This window comes from Schistocerca gregaria, chromosome 9 (assembly GCF_023897955.1).
Source record: "Schistocerca gregaria isolate iqSchGreg1 chromosome 9, iqSchGreg1.2, whole genome shotgun sequence".
Taxonomy (NCBI): domain Eukaryota; kingdom Metazoa; phylum Arthropoda; class Insecta; order Orthoptera; family Acrididae; genus Schistocerca; species Schistocerca gregaria.
In genome coordinates this window covers 119,396,788-119,415,049 of record NC_064928.1, presented here as the reverse complement: position 1 = coordinate 119,415,049, position 18,262 = coordinate 119,396,788, and the positions used below count along the sequence as shown (strand labels likewise).

General features: G+C 40.1%; 1 protein-coding gene across 2 annotated transcripts in view; it reads left to right on the top strand.

Annotated features, from left to right (window-relative positions):
* Nucleotides 1-18,262, top strand: part of LOC126292189 (double-strand break repair protein MRE11) — a 120,294-nt gene that overhangs the window by 92,930 nt on the left and 9,102 nt on the right. For both annotated transcript variants that reach the window (XM_049986033.1, XM_049986032.1), the window contains exons 10-12: nucleotides 847-1,010; nucleotides 1,655-1,778; nucleotides 6,441-6,740. In XM_049986033.1, coding sequence (XP_049841990.1) covers nucleotides 847-1,010; nucleotides 1,655-1,778; nucleotides 6,441-6,740 — 588 coding nt within the window. The remainder of the gene's footprint in view (nucleotides 1-846; nucleotides 1,011-1,654; nucleotides 1,779-6,440; nucleotides 6,741-18,262) is intronic.

The following is an 18,262-nucleotide window of genomic DNA, read 5'->3' as shown; positions in this document are numbered from 1 at the left end:
GCTTTCAATAACCAGTCTCATCGTGGTCAGGAGAGTGCATGGTTGGGTGTCTGTGTGGTTGTGTGTGTGAATATGTGGCTGGAAAAAAGCTTGTGCTCAAAAGCTAGTGAGAGTGCCATTTTTTATTTTGTGTCCCTGTGCTCCACCCATCAGTCTGTATAGATGAGTGGTTGCCTTTCTCTTATTTTATGTATTGTTCCTTCCAAGAATTTCCAGTATTACTAAGATAGTGATTAGTTCCTTAACGTGTAAACTTCATTTTAATATGTTATCCAACTGGACTTCAAGAAATTTTGCACAGTTTGTTGCATTTGATGTGCAACTTTTAATGTCTGCTTCTGGCAGCACTAGGTCATTCTATTTCTGGTTTGAAATTCAGAATTATGAGTCATTGTGAGATTCACTGTTAATTAAATTGTTACGTGAACTCTTCTACTGGTGGTTCATAGCTATCATCTGAGTTGTGTATGCTAAAGTGAGTTTGGACTTTCCTTTAGTATGCTTGTTTCATCGTCAAACATTGAAGTTTTTCAACTGCCCCTTAAAGTTATTAGAAGGTTGTTTATATGGTTAGAAGTAAGAGTGAGCCCATTACTGTCCCTGTGGTCCCTAGTTATATTCCCTCATTCTGAGGTTAGTGTCTTGCCCATGAAGTCTCTGTCATACCGTTTTCATTATGTTATGAAGGTAAAATTACTTCCTTGCAAGAGTGATGCCATTAATTTCATAAACTGTAGTTTGTCAAGAAAAATTTTGTAATTCACACAATCTAAGTCTTTCGGCAGTGCAGTCTGTATTTGAGCATGTCCATTATTAGAAGTCTAATGTTGTGGTTCTGTTTTGTAGCCAGAACTACTGTCCAATACGCACATTGAGACGTTTGTCCAGAAGTATTTTGAAGAAGTCAATCCCGAGGGTAAGCTGCGTGTTTTATCGGTCCGGGGCCTGACCGAAGCTGTCACACGCTACGTGGAGAAGGACGACCGTAACGCTATCAAAGACATCTTCAAGTAAGTCGATTAAATGGAAGGCAAAATAGCATATACAGTGAGTAAATGGGCAAAAGTCACTGGGAAGCACCGTCAGCCTCTTGAGTCCGTGCATTGTTTGTCTGTATAATGGTCCTGTTAAAATGGGTTCCTTACACCTCACATTGAGATTGGCAGTGATCTGACTCTTTGTAGACCGTTAATTGCTGTGTGCAGCCCAGAGGCACGTTGCATCATTTCCGCCATCTACTTTCACGGCAAATCAGTTGCTTGTTTTTATTGTGTAATGCTTTAACCTATTCTATAGTGGTTTTATCCCCTACAAAATTGAGCAGAGAAAGTGAAACACCATTGCCTTATGAAATGAAACTTTCACTCTGCTGCAAAGTATGTAATTTCATGAAAATTCGTGACGGAGCAAAACTGTGTGCCATACCAGTGCACGAAACCGGAATGTCGCGTTTCATGGGCGGTGCCCTTACTGGCTGAGCTAGAGTTGCCCGGACACGGCTCACACACCGACCTCACAACTTTAGTTCTGCCAGTACCTCTGTCCTGCCTTTCTGTCCAGCGGGCAGTTTTAACCTGGCAGCAAGTTTCACGACAGTACAAACTCTGTGGCAGTGCCCATCATAAACTCTAAAGATATCGCTCACATGTTGCAGCCACCAAGTGAAGCGCACTCTGGAGTACCTTGACAAGAAGAATGTGGCCAGCGACAAGCTTGACGAAGAGATTGAGAACTACAGGCTGCAGAGGCAGGCGAAGCAAGAAGAGGAGATGAAAGAGGTATGACTCTCTCTTGTAACTTTCCACAAGAGTGACACAATTTATTTTTGTTTGATGCATTCATTCAGCCCTGTTGCCAGTGTGGTTTTCAGTTAGAAGACTGGATTGATGCAGTTCTTCGTGAAGTGCTCTTAGAACCTGCTTACTGTTGTTGAGCTTTGATCTCCGTCTACAATTCCGCTCCTGCCTTCCTCCATTCCATCTTTTAGCCAAATTGTTTCATAACGCTCCTTTTTTTTTTTTTTTTTTTTCCCCCAGTTCAATTTACTACTACTTTGTCGGTTATTTGTTCTACATCTAATTTCTTCATTCTTGGGTAAAGCCACATTTCAAAAGGTTCTTTTTTCTTGTCAGCAGTATTTATTACGAGGTAGAATACAAAATTTTCCAGACTGGTGCTGCTACCTGGAAAGTAGGCATAGTAGATCTTTGCTCAGCTAGGTGGCGAGAGCTGCATATCTGATGAGTCAGTGTGCGGAGTGGCATTCAGCTGGAAGGATGTGTTGCGTGTCCACAGTGATTTCCGTAGTACTCTATGTTTGGTGTGTGTCAATTTTACGATGGATCTGCGGACAGAACAGTGCATGTGTATCAAATTCTGTGCGAATCTCAGGAAAAGTGCTACGGAGACCCTTTCAATGTTTCAACAAGTGTTTGTTGGACAGAGCATGAGCCATACGCGTGTGTCTGAGTTGCGTGCTAAGTTCAGGGCTGGCCGTGCAGACGCTGAAGATGATGTTCACACCAGAAGGCCCGTTAGCCACGCAACGCCAGACATTGTTGCCAAACTTCAACAATTGGTTTGTGCGGATTGACATCAAACTGTTTGGGACCTTGCGGATGTAGTGAGTATTGGTCAACTGATGAATTGAGCATGCATTGTGGCCAAAAAATTTGTGCCAAGGATCTTGACTGCCGATCAGAAGGCACAGCATGTTGAAGTGTGCACGGACCTTCATCAGACCGCATCTGATGATCTAACCTTCTTGTCACGGGTTATCACCGGCAACGAGAGCTGGATTTACGGTTATGAGCAGAGACAAAGCAACAATCATCCCAGTGGAAGAGCCCGGGCTCTCCAAGTCCCAAAAAAGCGAGACAGGTGAAGAGCAAAGTGAAGAGCATGATCATCGTTTTCTTTGGTACCGAGGTCATTGTGCACAGTGAATTTGTCCCACCCAACCGAACAGTGAATTCCATGTACTACTGTGACGTTTTGCGATGGCTCCATGGAACATGCGGCGACGACGGCAGCCCAAACTTTGGCATCAAAGGAACTGGCTGCTGCAGCATGACAACGTGCCCTGTCACACGTCCTTGCTCACCAGGACCTTTTTGGCAAAAAACATAGCGCTTGCATACCACCCACCATTCTCGCCAGATTTGGCACCTTGTGACTTCACACTATTCCCAAAACTGAAACTCAAGTTCAAAGGCCGTCAGTTCGACACTCTAGAGAGAAATCAAGAAGCATCACTGGTGGTGGTAGACACCCTCAAAGAACAGTGCTTTCAGAAAACATTTGACCAGTGGCAGAAGCGCTGGGTCTGGCGTGTATGTGCGAATGGGAACTACTTCAAGGGTAAGGTAAGGTATTCAACAGATGGTAGCACCAGGCCTGAAAATTTTGCGTAACCTTGTATGAGGGCTATCCACAAAGTACACTAAGTTTTCGTTTGTGTCTCTTAGGAGCAGGGCTAGCGCAGCAATCTTGGTGTCATGGCATTCCGCTGCTGAGTTGGCATCCTGCTGTGTTAGTGAGAGGTTCGTGCTGTACTCCATTGAGTTACTGTGACAGTTTGAAATGTCAGCATTAATTGAAAATGCCATGAAGTGTGAAGTGCGTGCTGTAATAAGGTTTCTGACTGCAAAAAACTGTACTCCAATAGAAATCTATCATCAGCTTTGTGAAGTCTATGGGGACAACATAATCACTGGAGTGCGTCAATGGGTCATAAAATTTAAAAATGGCCGAACTAATGTTCACAATGAAGAGCGAAGTGGAAGACCCAGCATAGTGACTGCCAAACTTGTCAAAAAAGTCAATGTCGCGGTCCGTGAAAACCGCAATTTCACAATAGCTGAACTTTGTATGAGTTTTCCACAAATTTCACGAAGTTTGTTGCACAAAATCATTACCGAAAAGCTTGGTTACCCCAAGTTTTGTGCAAGATGGATACCAAAAATCTTGACAGAGATTCACAAAAATCAGCGAATGGCTGCAGTGTTAACGTTTTTGGATGCTTACGAGAAAGATGGCGACTCATTACTCGATCGCATCGTTATTAGTGACGAAACATGGGTTAAGCATGTGAACTGTGAGACAAAATTGCAGTCAATGCAGTGGGGGCACACAAATTCCCCCCAAAAAAACCAAGAAATACAAGGAGACAATGTCAGCAAGGAAGGTGATAGCGACTGTCTTTTGGGACAGAAGAGGTGTGATTTTTGTGGATTTCCTGGAAAGAGGCACTACAATAAACTCTTAAAGGTATTGCCAAACTCTGCACAACCTCAGAACAATAATACAAAACAAGCGCAGGATAAAGTTAGGCTCAAAGATCTTGCTGATTCACGACAGCACCCGGGCCCACACAACAAATGCCACTCGTGAAGTTATCGAATCTTTTAAATGTGAGTTATTTCCTCATCCGTCGTATAGTCCCGACCTGGCACCGAGCGACTTCCACTTATTCCCAACAATGAAGAAGTGGTTGGCTGTGCAGCGTTTTGATGACGACGCACAGCTTCAAGAAGAGGTAACCACTTGGTTGAAGGCGCAGGCAGCCGAATTTTATGTCGAAGAAATTTTCAAACTCGTCCATTGCTACGATAAGTGCCTTAATTTAAATGACAACTATGTAGAAAAGTAGTATTTCAGTGTGGCTTTCATCTGTATGTAATAAAAAAAATTTCCAATACTTTATTTGTTTTTAATTCCAAAACGTAATGTACTTTGTGGATAGCCCTCGTATATCTTGTATCTCATCAAAAATCAAAGCATCCGCATAATCGGGGAATAAGCACAGCGAATTGGGTGTGAGAATCTTACATCAGTGCTAGTGGAAGTAGTTTCCCGTCACTTGTGCTGACCTGATACGGAGTATTGTGTGTAACTGCATCTCGGGGATTACTGAGATGAGTTTGTGGACAAAAGGAAAAGGGGGGGGGGGGGGGGGGGGTGAGAGACCCAGTACTGGCACATAACCTACCCTCGAAGAGCACCGACACACTGGTCACTGTCAAAGGTGACACACCTACACTTTGCAAGACACTGCAGCAAGATCTGGCGGGAAATTGGCACAAAGACAGGTTACTGTGAACTGTACACTACCTCTCCTCTCCTTGCCAGTCAAATATTGGCGATGAGAACTTCCCACCATCAGGATTGGAACCTGTGTATCGCTGAATTGAGCACGATAGCACGAGTACATGTTGGCAACATTGGCAAAGAATGTAGGTGTATTTGTGAGGTTGCTTTCAATATTGTCTGCCAGGTGATTAACCCTTTTGCTGCTACAGACGTCCTCTCAGCATTCTCTGCCGAGTGCAGCTTTGTTGTCACTGTGCTGCTTGCCAAACGCTGCTACCTGTGCTGAGAGGCGATGTTGCGTCCACTATGAAACAAGAAGCCTATTTGGTGAAAAATCCAATATTTGCACAGCTTACAATCTGATATCTTTGCCCAGCGAAGGACTGAATTTATTTTCGTTATTTATTACAGTTAATGTGCTGCATCAAATTGAGAAAAACAGTGCACAGAATTGTAAGTTTGCATAGTTAAAGATGAATTGAGTAATCCTAGCATATGGTTGAGTTTAGTTCAATCAGTGCTGTGCCAGAAACGGGATAAGATATCGAAATTTTACTTAAAATTGAGAGCAGAACGATATCTCATTCCATTCTTGAGTTACTGCTTTCTATATCTGGCAGACGATCATGTGGAACGTGCCCATTTGGGTCCCTGCACATGAAAAGTGCAATCATTATTATCGTTCGTTTTTTATTCACTGAGAAATTGAAGCAACTCGTCCGTAACAATGAGAGGTCTTCGGAACGAGACCTGTAAACACATTGATAGTGTTTACACACATCCTCAGCACTTGGGGAGCAGTGGAGTGTGACAAGTTAACTTGTACGCAGTAGTTAAGGGTTAATACGCAGATGAACAAGAAGGATCCCAACACAATTCCCTAGGTCATGCCTGAAGTTACTTCTACCTCTGTCAGTGACTTTCCATTGAAGATAACATGTTGCATCTTCAACTCAGGGCCACTGTGGTTGGTAATGCATTTAATTGTATTTGTTAAAATGAATTTGGAGGAGAGACTCTTGGATGGACACAGAAATTCAAGCTGTGATTTGAGGTTATGCTGGACTTCTGAGATGGCATCATTATAGAAGTTCGTATAGGTGGAGGATTTAGACAGTTTGTGGATGCCCTGGGTCAGGTAATCTCTCCTGGGAACTCTTGCAAAGGAGGAACCCAACTTGTTAGTGTGAGTGCTGCCCCCCAACCCCACCCCACCCGACCTCCCCTCCCCCTCCCTGACACACACACACACACACACACACACACACACACACACAGATACACATGCACATGCTCATCTTCACTCATACAGGCGTGTGTTTTATAGTAATGTGCCATTGATGTTCTAGGTGAAAGAAGTGCTGGAAGCCGAAGAGCGGAATTCTCAGCTGATGGCATCACGAATGCAAAATAATTCTGACGACGACAGAAACGATGCCATCTCTTCGGGCAGCGACGACGACGGCAATGGAGCCATTTTCGGTTTTGGCGGAAAGGCGTCTAGAGGGCGCGGATCGCGTGGAAGTCCGCGCCCTCGTGGGAGAGGTCGTGCAGCCAGAGGAGTCTCGAAGGAAGACGCGACGGGGGACGTGCCGGCGAGGGCCAGGGGAGGCAGGGGCAGCCGCGGCCCGAGGGGCGGCAGAGGCAAGGTGAGTCGGCCTCAGCTGTAACAAGTAAACCTGTGCTGAGGTACCTGGCTATTTTTACCATATTTTCACCTACAGTAACTATTTGAAATTTTATAGTTGCCTCCCTTCGTTCTCACTGCACGTGGGTCTCTCTCAGCCTGGGGTCTGATATGGGAATCATATGAGGTTTGGCTGACAAATAATGAGATTAATGATATAACATTCATTATTTGTACATTTTCACAACCAAATGAAACCATTCAAAATAATCGTTTTCATTATCCTCACACTGCTATTTTGAATTTTTCTTTGCTCAAATTAGTTCAATCTCCATTGCTCTTTTTTTTTTCACGGTTTTGACTGTCCCAAGCTTCACTCATTTCAGTGCGTATTTCACTCTCAGGAACAGAAAAAAATTGTGATGAGTAAGACGTGGTGAACAGGGGGGTGGTCCACACAGGTGTGTGTTAAGCCAAAAGTGATTTGACAACCAGTGCAGTATGCGCCTATGGGTGTAGGCGTTGTTTCAATGGAGTATTTGCAACTTGTTTTTCCAGGACTCAGATCGCCTTCTTCTAGCTTTTTAACAGTGTGTAGATAGGTCTTGGAAGTAATATTCCTTAATTACAGTTAGACCTTCAGGCACCCGATTCAGGTACAAAATTCCACAGGTGTCGAAAACCACAATTGTTGTCATTTTGAATTTTGTTTTTGACAGTAAAGCATTCTTTTGGTGAGTTGAGGCTCTTCCAGTTCAGTGATTGTCACTTAGTCTTCGTATTGCAACTGAAAAACCATAATTCGTCACATTATTACTTTTTGATAAATTTTGACTTTTGTTTATAGTTTTCAGAATTTCAGCACAAATGATCATTTGCGGCTCTTTCTATCCGTGCATCGGGTTCTTCACCCACATATTTGAACAAAATTCCTTTGTGTGGAAATATTTGTGTAAAATATAGTGATCTGTTCCTTTGTTGAATCTTACAATATCAGCAATTGCACTAATACCCATCCGTGGGTCTTTATGGAATAAATCTATTGTGGTCCCCCCCTCTCCACATAGCTTGTTGACACTGACAGTCTTCCTTTCCTGGCCATGACTCACTTCGATCTCTTTCTGTCCCTCTTTGACTGATTAAACTACCAAAAAACTTGTTTTTCTGTGAAAGATATTCATCACCATGAAAGGAGCTACCTTTCCTCCTCCCCAAAAAAAGTAATTATTTTTTAAAAGCCATATATTTTCAAATTGTTTACAAAACAACCTTATGCCCTTCAAAATACTCTCCCTTTCAATTAATACATTAGTCCCACTGGTGCTTCCACTGTTTGAAACATGTTTAAAAGTCATCTTTAGAAATGGCTGACAACTCCTCGCTCTTTTTTCTTCATTGTTGTCAAATCAGTGTCCTTTCATGTTCCTTGTCTTGTATGGAAATAGGAAAAAGTCACACAGAGCCAGGTAATGTGCATAGGCAGTAGAACCATGCCATTTTAGCCAAAAACAGGGATGGTTGTGTGTGTGTGCAGGTGCATTGTTGTTGGTGGAAGAACCAGTCAGCTGTCTGCCCCAAATCGGGTCTGGACTGAGCTCCAAGATAACCCACTAATCTCTGACAGTCGATAAATTATCTGTCGATGGTCTGTGAGCACAAGCTCTTGAATTTTTTCAATATTTTCAACCATTTGGGCCGTTGACGGATGTTCGTAACGAGGTTCACCGTCAGTCGACATATCGCCATTTTTAAATTGAGCAGACCACATCTACACTTGAAGCTGTTTCCAACATTAAGGCACTTACAACAACAATTTTACTGAGTAGGAAACAAAATTCACAGCTGCCATCACAAAAAAGAAACAAAGCTCCACATGTGGCAGTGTTACTACTGGTTTTTTTTTTTTTTTTTTTTTTTTTTTTTTTTTAGCGTGGCCCCACATGCACTTGTTTCAACAGAGAATGAGCCTCTGTGCTGGCCTTCCCAAGTTTTACTAAAAATTTCACATAATCTGTTGCTTTTTCAAAACACTAATCGTTTTTGCATGGGATGCAGGTATGCATTCTAACGTAGACAAAGGACACAGCCTGACTGAGGGGTCAACAGGTGAATGGGCAGAGGGAATGGAAAGGGGAGAAATCACGTTGCTTATCGGTGTGGTGTCTGACCTCGTCCCCAGTAAAAAACAGTCTGATAATTTTTTTTTTAGCTAAACCTCATTCTCATGAGCGTTCACCAGTTTGGCTTATCTTTTACACAATTGTAGTACATTCTGAGAAGTAGCAAATGCTGCTGTAGTAGAATATGCTTCTCAAGCCTTACTGAGAAATTGAGATCCAGAGTTCTTTGAGCCTGTCAAGGACCATACAAGAATACCAGCTGTTGAGCAGTGGTGTTAGTGTGACCATCTATAGCAGGGGACCGTAAGTCTGTCTGACCCTACTTCCACCCTCCCCCCCCCCCCCCTCTCTCTCTCTCTCTCTCTCTCATCAAACATCAATGGGTAACTCTTGGTCACTTAATATCTACTGCTGGACCACTACTCTGGCAAAACAGTAATTTGGTTCACGGTTCTCCTTGTAGAGTTACGAATAAAAATCAGAGATCGACATTAGGTATCTGAATACCAAGAGTTTCTTATAAATTAAGGGATTTGAGCAGCCCACACCACTTCCTACTGTACTCCAGTGCCTGAGGTGGGAACTGACTGCCCAACTGCAACCTGCTAACAATGTGAGCCTTACATCAAAGGCTCTGTGGCTGCTCATTTGTCAATATGACGGTCGTACCAGTGTGCTGTGAATATTAATATTCATATATTAGTTTTGGGCAGTAGCCTTCACATACAAACAGAGAAACATAGTTGGAGGACTAATTTATCTTAGTTCAGACAGTTCGCATCAAAAATTTGTAAATTATGTACATGAATGTTCCTAGTGAATTGAAATATCTATTAGCAAAAACTGTATCAAAATCCCTACAAAATTTCTTGAGATAAGCCTTCATGTGTAGGCAGAAAAATGCTCTAAGTGACTTTAATGCACAAGAGGAACGTATCTATTTATGTATAGATTCTTTTGTCTGGCTCCCCTTAGCCAGTTATGCAACTGGGAGAAGTGGCTATAGTTTAATGTGAATCTGTAACACATTTATCATTGAGAGATGACTGATAGGTCACACCTGGGGCTCTGATCCACGATGTTTCCAGTGGACCATAATTCTGACTTTGATTCTGCCCTTAAAAATGCCATCTACAGTTTAACATGAAATTCGAACCATGTTCTGCTTCTGGCTAATGTCCGCGTAATAGAGAGGTGAATTTTAGGCGAAAATACGGTGAAAAATCCACGGTCCTGTAACATTACATTCTTTACTATGCTAATTCGCCATTGGTAGTTGTGCCTCCATTGAATCTGGCTGAAAAACTAGTTGTGAATTAGGCTATTTTAGATAATGGGTCCACATGAAGTTCACAGTTTAAATACTTTAATTGGCGTTGGGTCACATACTGTTTATGGCCAGATCATGCCTCACCTAACATAATCTATGCACAGCTAAATGGTTAGTCACGTACTACACTCGGTTGGTGTCCCATAATGATGACAATTGTTAGAGTGCAGTAACCTAACGAGATGTACTGATTCACAATAATTAATGTGTGACAAGTAAACCATCAACACGTTCACGAGTTACACTGTCCTTCCGAGTAGGTAAGTCATATCATAACGAAAACAGTGTGTACAGTCAGTATAATTTGGAGATAACAACACAGTTTACAATTTGACACTATTACCACAGTAGACGATCATTATTGAAGTTTGACAAAGTCCATAATAATAATTACATATTTACTGTCCCCTTAATCACCAAAAATGCTCGTTAAATTGCAAAATGATCTCTCGGATACAAAATTTAGAGAAGACCTTGTACCGTGTACTAGTTGTAATTTGTGTTAACTTGTCTGCAGGCACAGTGCAGTAATTATGGTCACAGACTTTGCTCGCATCATAACCTTTTGCTGACTGACTGAAATGACTCACAACCACCTGCCTTTTATAAGATTACAATAATTAGAATTACATTTAGGTATTGTTTTTCGCTGGAGTTTTACAAGCTACAGTTCAAAACATTTTGGGTTAACTGATAGTGGGGAGAAATTGTTCTGAATGTGAACTTTTAGGTATGACAATAATTGCTATTTACTTATGCTGTCTAGTTTGCCAAAATATGAGGTGCTCGCATCATAACCTTTTGCTGACTGACTGAAATGACTCACAACCACCTGCCTTTTATAAGATTACAATAATTAGAATTACATTTAGGTATTGTTTTTCGCTGGAGTTTTACAAGCTACAGTTCAAAACATTTTGGGTTAACTGATAGTGGGGAGAAATTGTTCTGAATGTGAACTTTTAGGTATGACAATAATTGCTATTTACTTATGCTGTCTAGTTTGCCAAAATATGAGGTTCTATTGTGATAACAATGTTTGCACTAAGGATGTTGATTAGTATCAAACTAAATGAATGCAAGATTTTCTAACATATTTTTGTCATTAGCTGCATAGATACTTCACTTAATTATATATACTTTTCATTTACTTTATTAGGAAGTTAGCAATCAGATATATGTTTACACGGGTCCACTACAGTCAGTTTTACCCCTGACGAAGATGACGGAGGTAGTCATCGAAAGCTTGGGATGTTATCCAAATTTGACGCGGCAAGTAAACCGAGAACTTTTTATGCAAGGACTCCGTCGCGAAAGACTTCGTAGTCGATGATAGAGAAGTTCCGTGATTCTGATATTTGTAATTAGTATGGTTTTTAGGTAAACAAATTATATTTATGAGCTCTAATTAACCAAAAGAATGTAATGGATAATAGAGTAAAGTTGGCTAAACCTTCAGTTAATATTCAAGACTTTCTTACTGTGCATATGTTGTAAAAATAACACTATTGAAATATTTTCAAAAGCAAATTGTGGGTGGGGGTGGAAAAGTATAATGGGAAAGAATCCACCTCCTTTGTTTCAATTTGACCGAGAATTGATGCTGTGACCTTTTCATTTTCAAGCACACACTTTCTTGGTAGACCACTGGGCTCAACTCGGATTATGTTCAAATTTTGGAATCTTGTTTCACAAAGCGCCTACCATCCAGCACACATTTGTTGATTGATTATTCGTATGATTTTTGAAACACATCCCTGTTTTGAACGTTTTTGAACACATTTTAATTTGATTTCTGAATGAATCATAAGTTGATTTTTGAATGCATGCATAGTGTACATGATGTCTCTGTCAGGAGAATCGTTGTCGCATCTAGAAAAGACAAAAGGGGATGGTTCTATACGAGCTGAGCGGAGTAAAGTCGAACAGATGAATGCCAATCGCTGTCTGATTATGTGGTTGATTGGGCTTGCGAATGATCAGAGTTGTTATAATTACTAACGAAATCCATAAATTTGGACTACCAGGATGGAAATAAATGACAGACAGGAATAACAGATGAGAAAGATTACGTGTTATCTTCTCAGTGTAGCCAAGGAAATGAAATTTTGACAGAAAATTTTTGGCCAGATCGCTACACTAGTAAGAACCAGTAGTACAGTCCCCAGCTAGCGGAAACCTTGTTGTACGAACATGTAATAATGCCTAACTGGAAAATAATCGCGGGATAACTAAACCTGTGATTCTGGCAGGTTTAGTAAAGTTAATTGGCGAACAAATTTTGACAATGGCAGGAATAACTTCCGAATTGGTGATGACAAGATTGTTTGTTAGAAGGAGGAAGAAGAAGAAACAGGAACATCACACAAATTATGGAAGAATAAGACGATTCCAAATTTATATAAAAATTTCGTAATACTACTTTTCGATTTCATACTTGAGAAACTGGTGCGTATGAATGAAATGTGAAACTATTTCATAACATAAAGTTGCTGCAATTGCCATTCCATGTTGAAGACGCATGTCATCCCTCGACATGACTTAGCACAACCTCTAAGCAATATCTTTGCTTTTACCTGTAACCTCTTGTGTTATAGTTTTTATTCGCAAATGTCATGTGGCAGTAAGAAGATTTAGGGATGCTCATCGTTCATCTGGAGTGATATGTATTGCCAAATTTTCCCCTACTCACCTTCGACAAATGATCTCTCTGTAAACATATACCTATAAATACTGATAGATTACATAGCTAATAACAGCTACTGTGTGGGAAGAGTGTGTGCTTCCTGAATGTACATACCATTGTTTTATCTTGGCAAACATTGGAAAATTAATGACAGCATTATTATAGTCAAAGTAATATAGGTATACCTTGGTACACAGTGTTTCTTTATCATAATAGATATCTGGACATTAATGGCCTCTACAATATGGTTGGAGCAATATATCTGTACCTTTCCACCTAATGTTGCTTTACAATGACAAATATTTTAACATTAACAGCAATTATTTATATGGATAGTAAATGGCTTTGATACTAAGGATACTAGAAAGAGTCTTCAAATGTAGATCTCTCGTAAGGAATAGGCCTGGTTACCCTTTCATTTCATAATGGGTTTTATTTTTGTCTTAAAATTGATCTCGGTGAAATCACATTCTGAGTACTTAGAAATGTTAAAATTTTATGTAACTAGAATGAAATTTTCACTCTGCAGCGGAGTGTGCGCCGATATGAAACTTGCTGCCAGAATACAACTGCATGCCGGACCGAAACTCGAACTCGGGGCCTCTGAACACTTGCCTGCAAGAAGCAAAGGTCTCGAGGTCAAGTCTCGGTCTGACACGCAGTTTTAATCTGCCAGGAAGTTTTGTGTAGCTGTTTTGTCCTCTTTTTACATGTATTATTTCTACCACACAAGTTCAGAAACGTTTTGTATATTTAAATTTTCCTACTTAATCAACTTTCTTAACCTTCCACAACTCAGGACAATATGGTTTTATTCTGGAAAACATCGGAATAATTCTCAAAAATTAAATGTTTCATTACTGTCAAACTTAAATTATATTCCTTTCACTTCTTTCCTCGGATACATATTATTCTACTTTCCGATCAGTGTTCCTTCCTTTTTTCATAGAGTTTGTGTCCCTATATCCAATATTGTCCACTTTAGAATTGTCTTCAGTGATGAGTCTCGCTTCGAACAGAGCCCCAATGACCGACAGAGACTTGTCCGGAGACATCCCGGACAGTGGTACGATATCAGTCTTTCAAGTATCCGTCTATACCATTGTAGCCAGCAATCCTTGTAATTTACTCATTGTAAAATTTTGTTAGCATGTCATAAATACGAGGGTGGTTTGAAAAGTTCTCGGAATCACAACGAGAGGTCAGCGCTAGCACAATGAGTTGTTCACGTAATATTCATTGGACTGTTGCCTGTAAACACGTGCTACATCAGTGCTCTTGAAAGAGAGCTGTGGTGGTGACGTGACTGTGCTATTGTTCCCGGAAAGTAATTTGCGAGATGGAAAATTCAGACTCTGGCAGTGATTAAGTACTTTATAAAGGAAGATATGAAAGCAAAGGACATTGATGCACTTGGGGACTCTGCTCCTTCATATTCAACTGTTGCTAAGTGGACAAATGAATTTAAATTTTGTTGGGAGAGCTTAGATGATGATCCACGCAGTGGTCGGCCAAGATGTGTCACTACTTGAGAAATCATTGCAAAAGTGCACAAAATGGTCACAGAGGAACACTGATTGAAGGTGCATGAAATTGCTCACCCTTGCCAGATGTCATCTGAAAGGGTATATCACATTTTAACTGAAGAGTCAGAAATGAAAAAAATTATCTGCAAGATGGGTGCCGCGACTCTTGACAATGGATCAAAAACTCATGGGAATGGACATATTGGAACAATGTTTCTCCAGGTGTAGGAGAAACGAACAAGATTCTTTGTGCCGGTTTGTGACCTCAGATGAAACTTGGGTGCACTGATTATCTCTCCACTGGCCAAACAATTACTGGAGAATAGTATACTAACTTCCTGGACAAATTGCAACAAAAGATATTGGAAAAAGGCGAGATTTAGCAAGGAAGAAAGGCATCTTTCATCAAAACAATGCACACCTGCACACACACATGTGCCATCGCCATAGCAAAATTACACAAACTAAGGTATGAATTGCAGTTCCAAACTGAAATGCAATCCTACTTTTATGTTTGGTAACCACTCTCTCTGTCAGTTCAAACAATGGAAACTCCAGGTTGGAGTATCAACAATGTAGGAAAAGATAGATATTTACTTACTGTAAAGAAGATACAAGTTGCATACAGGCACAATTAAGACACTCACATAAACACCTTGGGCACCCACTATTGCCAACTGCTGCATCTAGCCCGAGATGCTGGAGTTGGCAGACGTGTGTGTGTGTGTGTGTGTGTGTGTGTGTGTGTGTGTGTGTGTTTACTGTTGAAGGCTGTGTCTGAAAGCTATATGTGAGTGTCTTTTAATTGTACCTGTCTTTAACTTAATGTTTCTTCTCTGTCAGTTCCATATTTAAACAAAAAAATAAATAAAATAAAATAAAATAAATATAAAACACACACACACACACACACACACACACACACACACACACACAGACAGACAGACAGATTTCCAGTGGTAACAAACCTGATTCTCTCTTCCATAGGAATTTTTCTCTTAATACTATTGGTAAGTCATGATTACATATTTTTTATCAGAATCAAACATTTCAAACAAATCACTGTTTAATAGTACATGGAACAAAACTCATTTTCATTACTTTAAAACTTGATGAAATTAATTTATATATTTCTTGAACCAGTGAGTAATTGTGTACTAAATTTAAATTAAGTCTCACAAACAAGATTCCTTGCATACAGGAGATTTTAAATAAATTTCTACTCTTAATGTTGAAAATTCAGCAATATTTACTTCACGTCAGCTGACAAATGAGTTCTGATGGATGATTCTATCTTTTCTTGAATTTTTTTAATCAAATCGTTTACACATTCCTTCAATGTTGTGAAGGTGGAAGGAACCTAAGATAGTTACTTCATTTGAATCTTTACCCTTTTCTAAAACATTGAATCTTACAATAATGCCTGAAATTTGCTTCTGTACTTCAGTAGCTTCTCTCCAGTAACCTCCTTAATTTGTTATAAATGTCTATTTACTTCTTTAATTTGTTCATTTACCTTATGCCACACTAGATCAGACTGCTTAACTATCACAGATTGTAAGTCCCCCTCTTAATTCAATGTAATACATACCGGTTCTAACATTTTATTTTTTTACTTTTTGTTAACCTCTAACTTGTTATGTACATATCAAAATCACTAGTGTTTGATTTGGCATTTAGTTCAATAGTTAAGTGCCTTACAGTAGTGTTTGTCACAGCAAAAACTTTTTCAAACTTAGCACCTTGAGCATTTAAATTAGTTTGGTTTGCCCTGTCAATGCTTCCAGCACACAAATCAGAAATAGCTTTTAAAATTTCACCCACTGTTCTTATTAATATTGACATACTTCAAAAGAGCAAAACTTGAGCACAATTTCCATAATTTGTGACAGTTACTGACATGTGTTGTTGTTGTTGTTGTTGTGGTTGTGATCTTCAGTCCTGAGACTGGTTAGATGCAGCTCTCCATGCTACTCTATCCTGTGCAAGCTCCTTCATCTCCCAGTACCTACTGCAGCCGACATCCTTCTGAATCTGCTTAATGTATCCATCTCTTGGTCTCCCTCTACGATTTTTACCCTCCACGCTGACCTCCAATGCCAAATTTGTGATCCCTTGGTGCCTCAGAACGTGTCCTACCAACCGATCCCTTCTTCAAATCAAGTTGTGCCACAAACATCTCTTCTCCCCAATCCTATTCAATACCTCCTCATTAGTTACGTGATCTACCCACCTAATCTTCAACATTCTTCTGTAGTAGCACCACATTTTGAAAGCTTCTATTCTCTTCTTGTCCAAACTATTTATTGTCCATGTTTCACTTCCATACATGGCTACACTCCATACAAATACTTTCAGAAATGACTTCCTGGCACTTAAATCTATACTCGATATTAACAAATTTCTCTTCTTTAGAAACGCTTTCCTTGCCATTGCCAGTCTACATTTAATATCCTCTCTACATCGACCATCATCAGTTATTTTGCTCCCCAGATAGCAAAACTCCTTATTACTACTTTAAATGTCTAATTTCACAATGTAATTCACTCAGCATCACCCGACTTAATTTGACTACATACCATTATCCTCGTTTGCTTTTGTTGATGTTCATTTTATATCCTCCTTTCAAGACACTGTCCATTCCATTCAACTGCTCTTCCAAGTCCTTTGCCATCTCTGACAGAATTACAATGTCACCGGCAAACCTCAAAGTTTTTATTTCTTCTCCCTGGATTTTAATACCTACTCCAAATTTTTCTTTTGTTTCCTTTACTGCTTGCTCAATATACAGATTGAATAACATCGGGGAGAGGCTACAACCCTGTCTCACTCCTTTCCCAACCACTGCTTCCCTTTCATGCTCCTCGACTCTTATAACTGCCATCTGGTTTCTGTACAAATTGTAAATAGCCTTTTGCTCCCTGTATTTTACCCCTGCCACCTTTAGAATTTGAAAAAGAGTGTTCCAGTCAACATTGTCAAAAGCTTTCTCCAAGTCTACAAATACAAGAAACGTATGTTTGCCTTTCCTTAATCTTTCTTCTAAGATAAGTCGTAGGGACAGTATTGCCTTTCGTGTTCCAACATTTCTATGAAATCCAAACTGATCTTCCCCGAGGTCAGCTTCTAAAAGTTTTTCCATTTGTCTGTAAAGAATTTGTGTTAGTATTTTGCAGCTGTGACTTATTAAACTGATAGTTCGGTAATTTTCACATCTGTCAACACCTGCTTTCTTTGGGATTGGAATTATTATATTCTTGTTGAAGTCTGAGGGAATTTCGCCTGTCTCATACATCTTGCTCACCAGATGGTAGGGTTTTGTCAGGACTGGCTCTCCGAAGGTCGTCAATAGTTCTAATGGAATGTTGTCTACTCCTGGGGCCTTGTTTTGACTCAGGTTACTGACATTTGCTTTAAAAAATAGCTACTTAAAATCAATTTTGCACTCTCTCTTAACACACATTGTCACTTAAAATTGGAGTATACACAGCCCAGATGTTTCTGCTGAGTAACAGATCACGTGGAATTGTGGGCTGCACTGTGCTGCCATGAACAGTTTGTGCAAATCTCTGTGTGGCTGCCGACTGGCCAGTGCAGTTAGCTGTCAGCTGCCAAACAGACTGCCTGCCAGTCTTCCATTTCATTATCTTAAAATGTCTTTGTTGTCAGATGTAATGCTGTGGCATTTACTGGCACGTTGCCAGCAACAAATTTCTTGGGAATAATTGCTTTTATGTGTGTCTATTTTGTCCGCTGGAGCAATTCTTCACGTAACATAGCTAATTGTTCTTAAAACCTTTCTTCTAATGATTTCCCTTATCAGTTTTTATTTAATATTTATCACTTTTATCATTCTTTGTGATGTAATTTAGTCTCTTGTGA